This window comes from Crocodylus siamensis, chromosome 2 (assembly GCF_052110815.1).
Source record: "Crocodylus siamensis isolate JL-2025a chromosome 2, ASM5211081v1, whole genome shotgun sequence".
Lineage (NCBI taxonomy): Eukaryota > Metazoa > Chordata > Crocodylia > Crocodylidae > Crocodylus > Crocodylus siamensis.
In genome coordinates, this window is record NC_143396.1 from 26065147 (window position 1) to 26082095 (window position 16949).

Below are 16949 nucleotides of genomic sequence, written 5' to 3' on the forward strand. Positions count from 1 at the left end.
AGGAGGTGGAGGATGGGAACAGGAGAGGCTCCATGGGGCCCAATCTGGCCTGCAGATAGGCCCCATGCCACATCCCTCGATTAGATCTTTCATAGATTCATAGATGTTAGGGTCAGAAGGAACCTCAGCAGACCATTGAGTACAACCCCCTGCCCTGGGCAGGAAAGAGCGCTGGGGTCAGATGACCCCAGCCGGTTGCACTCATAGCCTCCTCTTAAAGACCCTCAAGGTAAGGGAGAGCACCACCTCCCTTGGAAACCCAGTCCAAATTTTGGCAGCCCTAACTGTAAAGAAGTTCTTCCTGATGTCTAACCTAAATCTGCTTTCTGCCAGTTTGTGGCCATTGTTCCTGGTTACTCCAGGTGGTATCCTGGTAAACAGAGCATCTCCAGTTCCTTCCTGCCTTCCTCCCTGCCCCCGATTAATTTGTAGGCAGCTACACGATCCCTTCCTAGCCTTCTCTTGTGGAAGCCGAGGAGATCCAGGTCCCTGATTCTCTCCTTGTAGGCAGGCCCTTAACCATATGAGTGGTCCTCTGGACCCTCTCAAGTTTATCCACATCCATCCTGAAGTAAGGTGCCCAGAACTGGACACAATACTCCAACTGTGGCCTGCCCAATGCCGCATAGAGGGGACGTATCACCTCCCTGGACTGGTTCATCTCAGTTTTTTCAGATCTTAGTATTTAGGCAGGGCAATGCTAAGGGATGCAAAGCTTAACTCTAACCTTGCTGCCTAATGGGATCCTCAGTCTTGAGTTGGGTGCCTGGGCTCCTTACACAGTGCTTGGGAGAGTTCAGCACCTAAGAGATGAATCCTCAGAAACCAGCTGAGCTGGGGTTCTCCGCTAGGAGAACATTCAGTCAGAAAGCCAGTGAGGTTCAATGGCTAAGACTTCATCTTGTACAGGAGAGCCCTGGGCCTTGTCCATCTCTGCCTGAAGAGACCAACCTTAATTGATTGGTAAGGTGAAGCAGAGTAATTTTAGAATATATATTTATGAATTGGTTAGAAATTAGAACTGCAAAATCCATAGAAATATAAATGGCAGTAAGTTAAAACCAGACCTCCTGTCTCCCAGCTCAGGACATCTTGTCTGAGTTTCAAGGTGTCTGAATTTCTCTTTCATGTGTGCAGAACATTCCCTGTGTGGGTGGTGTCACAAGCAGGCTGCAGACTTCACTTTAATGTAGATGGTCCACACAGTCTCCTGTACTTGAGGTAGACAGATCCCTGACTGAGATTCCTGTTTTGTCACGGGAAGTACATGGATAATCATTGGTGCCAAGGAATGTGAAGTATATGCATTTTATATAATGGGTAATCCATCCTTATTTCAGTTGACCATGTCCTCCCTGATCTTGGATCAAGTTTGTTGACCTCATTTGAAAAGTGGCATGAAGCAGCGGACACCAAATCCTGTTGTGATTATTCTCTGCATGTAGACATCACCAGCTGGTATGATGGGATCCGAGAAGAGCTGGAAATACTGGTGCAAGACAAAGGTTAGTTAATTAAAGTTTTTTTTTGTTTTTTTTTTTATCGCAGCAACCTGCAGTTGCTGAATTCTGAAGTATTCCAGAGAGACCACAAAAGAGGCTCATAGTATTTGATACCCTGGCCGAAGTTCTCTGCTACCCAGAATCTCTGTAGTCCTTTCCTCCCATGCAGTGTAGTCCTGATATTGTACATGCCAATGTTATCAGGAGTATTAGAGGCAATTAAGTTTTACTGGTACAGATGGAGAAGAACTAGAATCTACTAGGATAAAATGCCATTTTACACTCACTTCATATAATAAAAATAATTAGGCACTGCACAAAATAGCATAACCAGGCCTTGTATGCAAAAGTTAAAGATTGACATTTTCTACTGCAAAGCCATCATTGTGAGCTACCCATCATTGAACAATGTTATGGGGTACTTGCTGAACTTGCTTGCTCATATTTGAAAATACAGTAGCCACCTCTTGTAGAAGTATGTTGGGTTAATACTATCAGTCTGCTGTAAGTGAGGTGGAAAAATCATGTAGTACATCTCAAATAATGGTATGCTCCTGATTTGTGCTGTATTTTTCCATGCCAGCACTTAGCAGCAGTCAAGCTTAGAGTAGCAGTTGCCCAAGGGTTCCTGTCTCTTGTTTCCCCCTCCTGGCTTAAGTAGAGAAGTAGTTTGAGTACTTTGTGGAGGTAGTGCTGCTCACAGCAGAGAGGGCATTCAGATTCCTTTTGTTTTACCATTCCTGGAGTTTTGAATGGCAAAAGCACAGATTATTAAGTGTACCGGCTATTTCAGACAGATTCAGCTGTTCATACCTCATTAAGGAGCAGTGAAAGTGACTATTTAAACTGCTACTTGCTTTTTAATGAGGTGTGAACAGCTGAGTCTGACTGAAATAGTTGGTGGAATTAATATAAATAATGTCTTTTGACATTGAAATCTATGGGAATGGTTAATGCTATATATCTACCCTTAGCGGTGGAGAACTGCATATAGTTACATTTCAAATTGAGAGCCAAGATTTTTACAAATTGAGTCTAAAATTAATTTCCTAAATCTATGTTATGGCAGTGGTCAGATTTTCAAAACTGCTGGGGACTCAGCAGCTCCTATCAATGGTAGCAAAAGCTTCTAAGTGTTCAGTGCTCAAGAAAAGAAGATTATTTAGGCAGTTCCAGGAGGGGAGATGAACCTTTCAGATGAGATCACCTGCTTCTTGATGTGGTTTCTGGATGGAAGCCATGCTTTGGTAAGACTCTAGGATCCAAGGGGAGAATAGCTGTCTCCTCTTTCCCTCCTCCCCTTTTCCTCTGCTGCCAAAGTTGGTGGCAGCAAGGGACAGGGAAGGAGAGGGGCAGCGTTATTGCCATGGAATCATAGAAAAGTAGGGCTGGCGTGGACCTCCAGAGGGTGTCTAGTTCAATTTCTGTTCAAGGCAGGATCATCTGTATGCAGACCATCCCACACAAGTCCTTGTCTAACCATTCCGGAAACTACACAATCAGCTCTGTAACACAACTGCAAGCACCCTTACTTGCCACAGGTAAAGCAGGGGGACAGTGGTGGTTAATGTCCTGCTGCTGCAAGGGTTGTTAAAATGCACACCAAAGCAGTGGTTCTGGCCAGGACCCATGCTGGCAAGCCAGTAAACTCAGAAAACTCACCACACATATACCACAGAGCCAAAGGGGTATATGGCTGCACCCTTATACTCTCCTGGATCCACTGGTACTTATCTGGGAGCCTAAATTAAGACCCTTAAAAATTCATGCACTGGATAGCGAAAGGATGCTTACAAACAAACATTTACATAGTTTATTAGGCACTTATTTCTAAAACTATTCTCTCATATACTCTGGATTAAATATAAGGACTCTCTGAATTAACATATGAATGCTGTATCCCTTGCAAAGTGCTGTCATGGCTCATGTCTGAGAAATTGTATTTACATAGATTTGCTCTGTATGGACAGAACCAGAAAGAAAGCAAGATAGTATCTGTTGTCTAGGCAATTTTTCAATTTATGCAAAATACACAATTCAGAATTCAAAATACAGAACTGCAGTCATATAAGAATTTTGATCCATGGCAGTGAATTGTACTTGTTGTATAATTAGATTGTAGCAACAACATATTTCATTAGCCTTCAGTGTCTAATCTGTTGGATTATGTACAGTTTTGGTAAACTGTAGCTAATTTTACCTAGCTTTTTATACAACGGGAGACTTTTACAAACTCGCAGCAATTGTTGCTGTTGACAGTGTCAGGTCCTGTCCTATGCTCCTGCTGTCATCTTGATAATGTGGATTCTGATCTGCTTTTAGCTGGATTTACATTCAACTAAATGTACTGTAGTTTATATCAAAGGTTAGCTATTATTCTTCCAGAGCTGGTTCACAGATGGCTCAGCACTCCACTACATGCCTCAGGGCTTGCATTAAAAGCCTGATGCAGACAATTGGGTTAATAGTCCCCTCCCAGCATAGAAATTTGAGTTTTCCATGCAGATATGACCTGACATTCACTGTTCAGAGAGAGAGAGAGAGAGAGAGTACCTGTTCAGTGCTTGAAAAAGCAGTATGTATGATGAGCTACCAAATAGATTGTTTGGTAGGTTTTGCATTCAAATGTTACCTTTATTCTCCTTGTCTCACTCAAATAAATATTAATTACTCATATATTAGAAGGCATGGATTAAGGGAGACAAAGCATTTAACATCACAGGATAACATTTTAACATGGTAGGAGGTCTAAAATCAATACGTATTATCTGTTCAAAATTGAAAACGTCAAGAATCAGTCTCAGCTGGTATAAATTATCTTGAGATCAGTGGAATAACATTGATTTTTCTCTTCTGAGGATCTAGAACCTATTCATTTTACACAGATTGTCTAAGTTATTCTCAGATAACTGAGCCACTATCCTTGCATTTAATAGTTAGTGGCTGCATCTATACAACACATTGCTCAGTAGCTCATTACAGCTGCGCAGTAGCTCTGTACTACTGTGCAGTAGCATTGTGTGGCATGAAGCATGACACAATGCTGCTGTGCAGTAGTAACGAGCTACTGTGCAGTCGGCATCACCAAAAAGCCGTTTCGGAAATGCCGGTTACTGCGCAGTCATTTAGTACTTGTATATGCAAGTACTAAGTGATTGCATGTGTAACAACTGTGCATTTGGTGTCTCATGTAGACACGGCCACTAGATAAAATATGTGTAGAAAAGTGCAACAGGGAGTTCTATGAGACAAGGAGCATGACATTTCACAGAGCCACACACCCTCTCATTTGCTCTTTTTCTTCCAGCCCCACATATCTCCTTCTCTTGGCTGTCCGGAGGGCCTGTTTCAAACAGAGCACCCAAAGGGGGGCCTGGATGATGCCTAACCTATAGCATGGAGATTGGAGCGCTGTCCTGTGAAGTCTAAGAAATCTGGATTCACACTTCCTCTCAGTGAAGGAGGGCCTAACTCCTGTGACTCAGGCTTCCCAGACAAACACCCTAAATACTCAGTTATTTGGGCTAAAACATGAGATGGCCTCCTCCTTCTCCCTTTTCCTTGGGCTAATACTTGGATATGCCTGAACTGTTCATGTTCAGTCTATACACACATGCTTATGTATCCGGGGTGCAGAGGCAGGGCCAACAAACCTAGAAAACTGCCATTTAGGTGGAAGGAGTGGGGTGGAGATAAAATTCCACTCTTAGTGAGCAAGAGAACGAATAACTATTCTACTTCTAAACCTTCAAATGTCTAGTTTTTGCCTTCAAAGAGATCACAACATACGTGTTGGGTTTTTGGTTGTAGCCATGTTTGTCTAAGGATGTAGGCAGGCAAGGTTTTCACTGGAGTCAGGATACAGGCCTAGGAAAATCAGAAAGGAATACAAGTTACCAAGAGAGAATTTATAGCACTTGGTTAAATGCATTGTTTTCATCCTTTGTCCTATCTTGTATAGGATTAGGAATAATTTAATTACTTTTGGTTGGATTCCATGGGACAGAGAATGGCTATCAGTTTGGTTGTGCCGGGCTTAATATTTCCCTTTGCTCTCAAATAAATGCATGCAAGGTAGTACGGACACAATATCACAACAGATAGTTCTGGCAAACACCCAGGTTGGCACTGACAAGTTTCTCTCATTTCTTTGTGTATGAATAGTTGCATATATAAAAAGCTGGTGCCAGGTCTAGCTGTCTGAGTTTATTAAAAGGAAGTAGAGCTTTAATAAAAGACTTTACCAGGGCCATATATGTTGGATGATGATAGGGATTGGGGCAAGACAGAACTGAAGCCAAGAGGTTAGACGTATTAGCCATAATGAAGATGTAATCAAGCTAAAAAATGAATCAGGAACATACAGAGTAGTTTGAAACTGCACTGGCTAATGGAATGAGTCATTATAGATAATAACTTGGCTTGTATTTGGGAGCCTGAAAAATAAGATAAAAGTGTCGTTTGTTCCAAGAGCCAAGGGTCTAATTCTGTAAGGCTTTGCTTTTCCTCAACTCCCGTTGACTTCTCTGTTGACTGAGGGAGTCAATGGCTCAAAATGTCCATGCTGAATTTGTTCAATATGAAAGACAGCAAGTGAAAATATGCACTCTCATGATGGTTCCTTTCAAGCTATTTTGGCTGAGCATGACAACATAACACCAACAAACCCTTCAGGCTTCCTTCTGCCTGGAAAATGTATCCGGGGTATTTGAACTTTTAAATTGTGAATAAGCAAATTCTTTGCCTGAGCATGAGCAAAAAACCCGTCTGCCTGCAGGGTATGTCTGAGCATGTAAAGCCTTGATGAGGCTAGACATCTTCATCAGAGAGCCTAAATCATGTAATGTAGTCAGAATGAAGAACATGGAGAGCTGCTGTAATCTTTCTCTCCCTCTCTCTAACACACCCTGGGGATACAGTTGTTGTTAAATATTTGTGCATGTAGTGTACATGTCTTAGAATGTATTTGTTTTAATATAGGGAGCTAATAAACTGTGGCCACCAAAAGTACTGGAATGAAGATGATATTAACAATAGAATAAATAGAGCTGATACATAGAAAAGAAATGAAGGGAAATGGTTGGGAAAACCCCCATTGTAATCTGGACATGTCTAATACCTGTGGACAAAGTCTTGCCCTACTGAAGAAAACAGCAACTGCTATTAATTTGCATTCAGCTAATATTTGGCCAGTAACACTCAACTATAACACTGCTTGCATAACAGTAAAGGATAAAAGACATACCTTTCATGGTTCTCCATTACCAACATAGCAGAGAACAGCTTTTCTTTCATCTGTATGCATTCACTGGGGAGACAAGAAAATTATGTTTTGATTCATTTGAAGCTGGCTTCAAACCTCTGGCAAGCATAACTTGCAATCTATTTTCAGCTCAGCTGGTTGTTTTGGACAAGAATGATCATATCGTATCATATCATTCTGTGAGACCACGTGAAATGATTCCACACTCATTCTCAACAGTTAGAGGCAACTTTATTTGGACAAATAGATGTGGATATTATAGATGAATAGCATTTTCACTGAAGAATATGGTTCTGGGTCACCTGGATCTGTGTGTAAATTGTTACCAAACTGGTGAATCGTTTCAGCTGAAAAATTAAGAAGAATATTGAAAAAGTGAAAACAACTTATTTAGCCTGCTCTTAAAAACTTCCAAGGCTGGAGGTTCAAGGCAATCTGTTCCGATACTTAAACACAATAAATAAATACAATGCAATGGAAATGTCAACTTTCATTGTATACAAAATGTTTTAATTTTTGTTTTGAAATGATGTTTCAATTAGAAATGTGTTATAAATTAATTTTTATACAGGATAAAACCACCTGATGAAATATACCTTTTATTTTGGGTTGCATGAAATGTTTCCTTTGATCCATAATACTTTTTCCTGGGTTTTAATTTTCAAGAAAGGAATTAAAATATTTCGTTTTGTGTTGACCCAAAATGAAACATTAAAAATGTTTCAGTTTGGCCACTGAATTTAATAATCAAATATTCACCCAACTCTAAACTTAAAGATTAGTAGACTAAGACCTTTGTTGTAGTAGTCAACATCTCCCATTTAGCAATGACAGCTGGGTTGTTCCATTTTTAATCTGAAATGAGAGGTGAGCCATGAAAATGTATTGGGTCCAAGCAAAAGGGGTTGTCATTCAGGCAGAGGAGGGGAAATTATGGGCTACTAATCATAAAGAGTTTAAATCAAGTATCACAAACTGGGAAATGAGGTGACTATCCAACATTGATTTTCCTGAATATTTTTCCCCAAAATAATGCTTCTGAAATATTTTCAAACCTACTTAATCACTCCCTTGTGTTTTGTTTTGGAACAGGTGTTAATTCTTTCCAAGTCTACATGGCCTATAAAGATCTTTACCAAATGTCCGACAGCCAGGTAATTTTTTTACATGTTCTTCATTGCCAATACATCCACATGGTGTTTTCAGTTGATTTCTTAATAAGGTTGGATCACACTGGAAAGTCTGTAGCTATCTGATGTGGCAGGGTTGGAGTGATGCTGCAGGTGCGATAGTCCAGGAAAGATGAGAGGCAGCAGAGTTTGCTTCTAGTTCAGTGTAAGGTGAAGTTGGTAGTGACTAGTATAGCTGCTAGCCCAAACCTTTCCCCAGCCGTTTCAAGATGGCACAGTTATCCCTTAGAGAAGAGTGTTAGTCTGTGTAGGAGGGAGCCTCAAGAAGGGAAGCTGTGCCAGAAAGCTTGTCTAACTATATAATAAACTCTCCTAACTATATAATAAAAGATTTTCTCTCTCAAAATCTTTGCCTCCCATATATGGCTATCTGAGACATTAATGTTGCTTTTGAACTAATCTTGGGGAACTGCACACCTGTAAAATTTCTCTTTGGAGCCCCAAAACTTGAGATCCACTGAACATCTACATCTTCTACCTGTGGCCATTTGAGACGCATATCTACCATGCCACAATATCAGGCCCAGTAAGAGTTGCAGACCCCCAGAATCGCTCAGGATTTTGTCCTGGATTTGTATTCAGAGCCTGTTAGCTTTACAGCACTCAGTCTGGCAGCAGTAAAATTGAAACAGCTTTTGAGATCGCAAGTGCTTCTCAGTCACTGAAAACTGCTAAAGCATGTTATTCTTTGGGAAAGGTTATTCTTAGCTATCAGAGCTAGAGTCATTACAATGACTTTATTTGTATAACACTTGTTACAGACTCCAGACTCTTCAGCTTTCCAGTTCACAAGCATCAGATCATTGTACTTGGATAATGGCATCTGTTAGGAATAATAATGTTTGCTTATTCAGTTGAGGAAACCTCTCATTCCCAGAGCCAAGTTTCCTGGTCTCTTAAATAAATGTTGTTACACCTCCATTACATGTGGTTACAATTGGAATTTTAATCACAGCTGTTCTCTGAGAAAAAAATACATGCTGAATCCAACTTGACTGAGGAGCTGGCACTGACATCATTCAAAGAAAAGACATGGACGTTTTTGAACTTGAATAGATAAATTAGTTTCTGTTTCCACCGCTGAAGGCTCAGAGAAACACTTGGGCTGCTTTTACATGTGCTCCGGGGTTGGGTGGGCAGCAGTTTAATTAGAGCAGCTCTGAGAGCCACTTTAATTTAAGTGCCACAGCATCTCACGTATCACCGTCCCCACACTAAAAACGGTGGCAGGGGTGCTTGAACTAAAGCTCGGTTGACAAGCTTTAGTTCAAGTGCCCCCACAGCCATTTTTAAGTGTGCAAACACTGATACGTGAGACGTGGGAGGCATGGTAATTAGCACACTCCAACAGACTCAATTAATTGAGTCTGCTCCAATGCACTGTAATTACAGCACACTGAAGCAGCCTTCATGCTCGTGTACAGGCACCCTTGGATACTCCCGCTCATTTAGCGCTGGCTTAAGTGCCCAAGTGCCAGACTGGGTACCTGAACTGTAGGTGTCCAAACCTGGGCTTTTACAATCTGAGCAAATATGGAAAATATATGGTGGAATTTTCAGGACTGCAGAATGGAATTAGACTCTGCTTATGATCCAAATCCCTTAAGTGGTTTACAAAAACTAAGAATAGTATCTATAGCTTTCCTTTAGTGGGGACTGATTGGTTGTTTCTGAATGTTAGAAAGCAATGAACAGAAGGAAGTCCATGAATGAACAGTGAAGTTCCTTAGCTGTAAGTGAAAGTGCCCACTTGCCTGTGTTGGAAGGGGTGGAAAGCTACTTGATCATAGAAGAACTCCTGGAAAGACATATATCTCCAGGAGTGGGCATTTCCCCAGTAGTGCAGCTACTGATTCTGCCTTTAGGAACGTGCTCTCATGTGTGACTGACTGGCTTGGTGGGAGGTGGGTTCGCAGGCTGGCTAGAGCAGCCACAGTGAGCACATGGGGGCTACAGATGCCTCTGGCTCTTTGAAGAGATTTCAGAGTGGAAGGAGAAAGTGGAGGCTCCTTCCAGATGCACCCCAAGAATACTTGTGGACAACTGGAAAATGTCATTTAAAATAAGAAAATAGAGATTTGCAACGTATTTCTTGTTCAGTATTTTTTCCCACTTTGTATCACTTCCAGCTTTATGAAGCTTTTACCTTTCTGAAAGGTCTTGGGGCTGTAATCATGGTACATGCTGAAAACGGAGATTTGATAGCTCAGGTGAGTGAGTTTGATTCTCTTGTTTCATTTTGAAAGAGGATATGTTTCATGTGGCAAAGAAGTGAAGCTCATCTGTGAATAAAACAGGTAGAGTGATGATGGAAAACAGAGACCGTCTTCCTAGTTTAATCTGATTTTATATACAGGTAACCATTGGGCTATGGGACACCAGTATAGAATTTTAGAAGTGTGTACAGCATGTATGCTGTAAAGTGACGCCCCCAGAAACTCCCTGCATGGGGTCTAGGAGTAAGGACAGTTTGCATGGGAAGCACATAGGAAGCAAGATGGACTTCTCTGGGGTCCCAGGGAACAGAGGCAATTGAATAGACCTCATACCCTTAAGAACTTGGTGATGGGTTAAAGAACTGGGACATCTCATTTCAGATTGGATATAAGGAAAAACTTCTTCACCGTTTGTGTGACCAGACTCTGGAAGAGACTTTCAATGGGGTGATGAAGGCACCTGGCCTGGAGATCTTTAAAAGGAGATTGGACACACACCTTGCTGGAGTTATTTCCTGCCCAGCAGTCTTTTCTGCCCAGAGCAGGGGGCTGGACCTGATGATCTCATGAGGTCCCTTCCAGCCCTAAACTTTTGTGAATCTGTGTGAATCTAATTTATAAGTTGCTGCTGCTGAAGAAACCAGCGTTAGGGGTATAGGTGTAGCTTGAAGATCTTATGGGGTTGTTGCTCTCTCCTGTTAAAAGGATCATTATAAAAACCTGAGGTGGGGGCTAAAACCCCTTTATAAAATGGCCAAATGGCATGTACTTGCTTCAGCAGCGGAGGATATAGTTAGTAGCAATGCCTTATAAGCAGGGATCCTGGTTTTCTCTGATTTAAAAAAATCCACAATTTTTGGTTTAAAAAATGTAATCCCAAATTCACATTTTTCTGTGATTAAAATGAAACACTACTAATACATATATATAATGGTGTTTCATTTTAATCATGGAAAAATGTGGAATTGGGATAATTTTTTTAAAACTGAAAACTGGGGATTTTTTTTTTAAATCAGAGAAAACCAGGGTCCCTGCTTATAATACAGAAGAAAGATGTGAAATAGTACAAATATTATTAACACTATTGAACCCTCTTAGAGTGGATAAGTTTGTTTTCTTCATCCATCTTCAGGATGCAACTCACCTGTTTTTAAATGAAGCCTTTCTTTGATATCATTCTATTTATTTTATATAATGTATTTATAATATTTTATTTTTGTTATGCTTTAATTGTCTGAAACATTCTGTTTGCATTCATCAAAGGTACATTTTAGAATTCAAACTACTGTTTTTATTATATCTTCAAATATTGTAGTTTTCTAACTCATGTACGCAAGCTCTTTAGTATAGTGAACAAATGACTTTAGGGTCATAATGGATTGTCTGTCTGTCACCAGAGAAGTGAAAGAACAAATATATATGTATGACCTAAATGATTCTTGTTGCAGGACAGAGGTAATGTGGTAGCTTTTCACCCCCAGAGACCTGGGATGAAATATTTATTAGGTTATACAGGCAATGTGTCAGGTGATTTCAACCTTGCCTCCAGGGGACATTTGTCTATATCACAGGATCATTACAGTTGTCAAATTCTGCTCATTAGAGACCTAAGGCGGAAGCAGGTCAGGATTTGAGGTGCATTAATAGCTTGGTATGAGGAAGCTTCTACTGCTTCAGGAGGTCCTATACCAAGTCTTATACCAGAAGTATTTATCCATCACTTATTTATGATAAAGAAGCTTACATTAAGAAACACCCTTAGCCATCAGCATTATATGAAATCATAAAGATTACCCATATTTTATTTAATCACAATGATAAGAAGCTTTGATGTCATAAATGTTTGTGATAATTTTTTGCTGACCTGCATTAACTGGCCAAGCAGTGAATATTTAGAATTTTTTCCCTTAAGCTTAGTATCAAAACATTATATATAAAAAAAAAAGTAATACCAAAGGGGATTTAGTTCTTCACTTTAATGATCAGTTGCAAAAAAAAATGACAGAAAAATTAGATTATGAAAGGGATGCTGCATCTGATGGGGAATAAGTGGTAAATGCACAATGTGAAAAAGCTTTACTTCACTGGGCAGAAAGAAAGAAAGAAGAAAAATGGTTGTTGAGTAGAAGAAGGATTTAAAGTGTGGGGTTCTCCTCAGTAAGTACTTTATGTTCAGATGGTATAGAGCTCAAACACAAAAAATGGAGTCAGTGAGAAGCACTAGCTATTAACACACTAAAGGATGTTTACTACCAATGTATCTTGTTCTAGAGAGAGTCAGAATTTGTCTGTTGTATTCCAGGAACAAAAACGGATCCTAGAAATGGGAATAACAGGGCCTGAGGGACATGCCCTGAGCAGACCTGAGGAGGTAAGAGACTCAAGTCATTTTGTAATTCTTGGATACATTTTTTTTCTTTTTATATTCCTCATTGTAAGGAGTTCCCATGCCATGAGCATTAGATTTCTTATAAATGCATCAAATAAGAGATCATGGATGACTAGGTAGTAGTGGGGGAAGTCAAACTGTCTGCATTTTAAACAATAATGCCATTCTGTGCAAAATGCAAAAAATTGTAACAAAGCCTATAAAATATTCATAGAACATATCAGTGTCAGCAGAACAATGGATTTCAGTTGAAAACACTTCTAAGAAGTCATGTTTTTCCATTAAATGGGCTTTAAACACAAACATAGATGTACCACTGCAAGTTGTGATATTGTGAATTCATGGGAATGGAGGGATTCCCTGAGTCAGCTCTTTTTACATAACCCTTCTTTCAAAATAAAATTAGTGTCTTGGATTGTCATCTTAGGGCTGAAAAAAGATTTTTTTTTTTAAAGATTAGAACAGATCTAGACATGGAATGAGTCATACATATACACAGTCTGTGCACTCACCGCACAATCAAGCTGAGCTGCTATACTTGATGACTTCAGAAAACAAGGCCCAAGGGGTATGAAGCTAAACTTGAAAAGGTTTTTGTGGTTTAGATGATAACTGCTCCCCAAGGCAAAAAAGGACCATTAATTGATCATAATGTTTCCTCACACATTTTGAATTGTAGTGTTTATATTTTTCTATTCACTGCCTGATAAAATTGTTGAGGCTTCTATTAATGGCAGTGACTGTCCAGGGAAAATCCTAACTTGATATTTGCCAAAAAGTAATTTTAAGTATTTCTTATAATGGCATCCAGTCATGTGAGACCCAATGTGGAGGTTCAAAATTTCTTCACTTCTACCACAGGCTTGCCTGAAGATAAACCACACCCTTTCTTGCATAAGTAGGTGCATCACAAACAGCTCCAAGGAGGTGGTACTTTCCCTCTATGCGGCACTGGTCAGGCCACAGCTGGAGTACTGCGTCCAGTTTTGGGGACTGCACTTCAGGAGGGATGTGGATGGCCTGGAGAGGGTTCAGAGGAAGGCCACTTGTCTGGTTAAAGGCCTACAGAAAAAACCCTGATTGGGAGATCTGAACCTCTTCAGCTTCTGCAAGAGGAGTCTGAGAGGTGATCTTGTGGCTATCTACAAACTCACTGGGGGGCCAGCAAGAAATAGGGGATACAGTGTTTACCAGGGTGCCTGTCGGGGTAACTAGAAATAATGGCCGCAAACTGGAAGAGAGCAAATTCAGATTGGATATCAGGAAAAAAATCTTTACAGTGGGGTTGCCAAAATATGGCATAAGCTTCCATGGGAGGTGGTGCTGTCCCCTTCCTTGGAGGTATTTAAAAGGAGCTCGGACAGACACCTGGCTGGGGTCACCTGACCTCAGCACTCATTCCTGCCCACGGCAGGGGGTCGGACTCGATGATCTAATAGGTCCCTTCTGACTCTAACATCTATGAAACTACTTCCCACAAAGTTGAGCCCCTAAATACCTTTGAGGATCTGTGCCCAGTTATATATATATATATGTTGTAGTAATGACTCCTAGGGGAATATATGGGGATACCACTTTTTGGAATGAACTTTTTCATTTTAGTAGAACAGTCTTAACAAAAACTTCTAAATCTCAAGGACTGTGAGGCCATGTGTGGAGATGTTTTATTCCTAAAGACTTTTCTAGTAAAGATTTTTAAAAGGATTATCAGTAATCTTAAGTCAAATAATTTGATCACTACAGCTTTGTGGATACCAAATAGTACTTCTGATATCAAGGTTTCATAAACAGAAGGATGCAGTTGATAATTTGACTAAAGATAGTGGAGAAAATGTCTTCTAAAGTCACTGGAGAAATACTGCTGCCCTAGATGGAGATGTATAATTTACATGCATGTCCCAAGTGTCTCTCTTATGAGGAGATCTTTTTTAGACTTGGGAACATGAGGGGACTTGTTGGAAATGGGTTGAAAGCCGTGTATAAATTATGAAATAAATTCGGCCCATGTTGGTGCTGCTGCTGTTCTTTAGAAATAACACTCATCTTATCTTTGTGTAAAGGTTGCATTGTGTAAACTTCTTTGTCTGAGGTCTCACAACATTTCTTTTGCTATGGAGCTACTTTTCCTTGTCTTTTTCTCCTCTTTGTAGCGGGGGAGCAGAAACCTAAAATAAGAACATGTTTACAGGGGAGAAGATGTATTAGCCATGTTGGCCTAGCCCATAGCAAGTGTAGGGTTTGGTGCAGAGCTTCATTGCCTTGGAATAGTATTGGAAGGCTTGCAGTGCCACCATTTTAGGTGGTGCAGCTTCCAGACCCAGTGTAGGTAACTAGATGTGCTGGATAGTACATGGGGGAAGCCATCTTGTCACCATACTTCTGCCCCCCATATACCTCCAGAAGAGTAGAGAAGCTGTAGGCTGTCTTGGCCCTGACATAAGCTGGCAAGAAGGGTTGCCCAGGCATTGCCAGCTTTACACATCCATGTATGACCCTAGCAGAATCAGGCCCATGGAAAGATATTGTTAAAAGGAGTAAAATGTGGCTCAGTCCTTGATTTTACTTCTTTCACTTCTCTGTGTTTCACATGCCTTTTCTCCACTGTTTTCTTGTCTGTTTCAGCTTGAAGCAGAAGCTGTTTTCCGTGCCATCACCATTGCCAGCCGAATCAACTGCCCAGTGTATATCACCAAAGTGATGAGTAAGAGTGCGGCCGATATCATCGCCCTGGCTAGAAAGAAAGGTGCGGCACTTACTGCTTCCTCCCCAGAGGAGGTTTGGACCATGTACAGTTTACTGAATAGAGACTGACAACAAAGTCGATACTGTCATAAAGGTGTGATGCACAAGGCTGCTCTTGAGGGATCAAACTTTGTTGCTTTCCCATGTCCCAGGGAAGGGTTAAAAAAGATTGATAGCTCTGTCACAGGGTGGAGCAATATCTTTTTATTCAAATAGCCACTGTTACATTAATGATTTGCAGTTAGGAAAACTGAAGTGAGACCACTTGACGGTATTCACTCCCCCTGCTTTCCATAGCTGGCTTCCACCTGCAATGCTCATCCTAATCCCTTTCTCCCAGGTCCTCATCTCAAGCTACTTGCTATCCATTGTTGGAAAGATAGTTTCCTTTTGCCCTAGCACACACTTTCTGTCTTTGGGGATGGTTGCCAGAATGAGACACTGTACATTGCTTCCTATCACTAAGTAGAGTAAGTTCTGCAAAACCTCACGTGTTCATAGTGACTGGGGGAAGACAGAGTACTAACAGTAGGCAGAGGAGAGGAGGCTGATCTCTTGGTAATGCTGAAGAAGTCTTTCCCCATGTTCAGTTCTTATTCTCCCCACCACACACCATCCCATATTGCTTACTCCTGCCTTGAACTCTCCTTTTGTAGAATGTTTTTTCTTTTCTGTTGTCTGTGCTTTTCTTTTTCCACTGTATTTTTCTCCTCTCCTTGCCACTTCTCTCCCTCCATCTTCTGTAACATCTCCTCTTTTCTTAGATCTTTAGAGAAGTGGCAGGGGTAAGAAAAGCTGCTTCACATAATCTGTATCTCTCCATCACAGCAAAGTTTTCCACTATTCATTTTAGAGTAGATAACAGAGGGAGGGAAGTCTGAGTGGAGCACAGCTGTGCTGCTCTGCACAGCTAAGGAGTATGTGCTAACTTGACAGTCACCAAGGACAGGCTGGTAGGAACAGCACTTTCCTCAGCTGGGGGCAACTAGAATCTCTGCCACTGAGCAATGCAAAAAGGCCAAGGCCTGAGGGCATGTGCCCTTTTTGATTTTTAGTATGTTAGATCAAACTTGAGGTTCATTGGTGCATGTTCCCATTTGCTTGTGCCCACCCTTGTCCTGGAAACCTGTAAAGAACTTCAGGAACCAAGTGCTCAGATTTATTTAGAAGCAGAAAGAGAAATGTCCATGGTAAAATAATTCTAGCCGAACACAACTCTGAACATACTTCCTCCCAGATTACAGAGACCTCAGTAAATGACCTGATCACAATCACATGTGGCAGGGCAAAGCCACTTGCTTAAATTTTTATAACATGAGCAAAGTTGGGGCTCTTTAATTTCTTAGGAGTTATTCTGCTCATGTAAGGAATTGTAAGTTATTCATGGCTGTGCTCAGTAAATAGCATAATACACTGGAAAGAGAGGATCTTTTAACCCTATTGTATATTTTTACTTCTCCCTAGGTCCCCTCGTCTTTGGAGAGCCAATCACTGCCAGCCTGGGAACAGATGGGACACATTACTGGAGCAAAAACTGGGCCAAAGCTGCAGCCTTTGTGACCTCACCACCTCTGAGCCCTGATCCCACCACACCAGATCACTTGAACTCACTCCTAGCATGGTATCACCTGTATTGTTTATATACAT

General features: G+C 40.9%; 1 protein-coding gene across 4 annotated transcripts in view; it reads left to right on the forward strand.

Moving 5' to 3' along the window:
- CRMP1 (collapsin response mediator protein 1) overlaps nucleotides 1–16949 on the forward strand; it is a 74335-nt gene that overhangs the window by 35321 nt on the left and 22065 nt on the right. For all 4 annotated transcript variants that reach the window (XM_090035567.1, XM_090035568.1, XM_090035566.1 and 1 more), the window contains exons 4-9: nucleotides 1341–1505; nucleotides 7858–7919; nucleotides 10085–10165; nucleotides 12474–12542; nucleotides 15183–15303; nucleotides 16767–16923. In XM_090035567.1, coding sequence (XP_089891693.1) covers nucleotides 1341–1505; nucleotides 7858–7919; nucleotides 10085–10165; nucleotides 12474–12542; nucleotides 15183–15303; nucleotides 16767–16923 — 655 coding nt within the window. The remainder of the gene's footprint in view (nucleotides 1–1340; nucleotides 1506–7857; nucleotides 7920–10084; nucleotides 10166–12473; nucleotides 12543–15182; nucleotides 15304–16766; nucleotides 16924–16949) is intronic.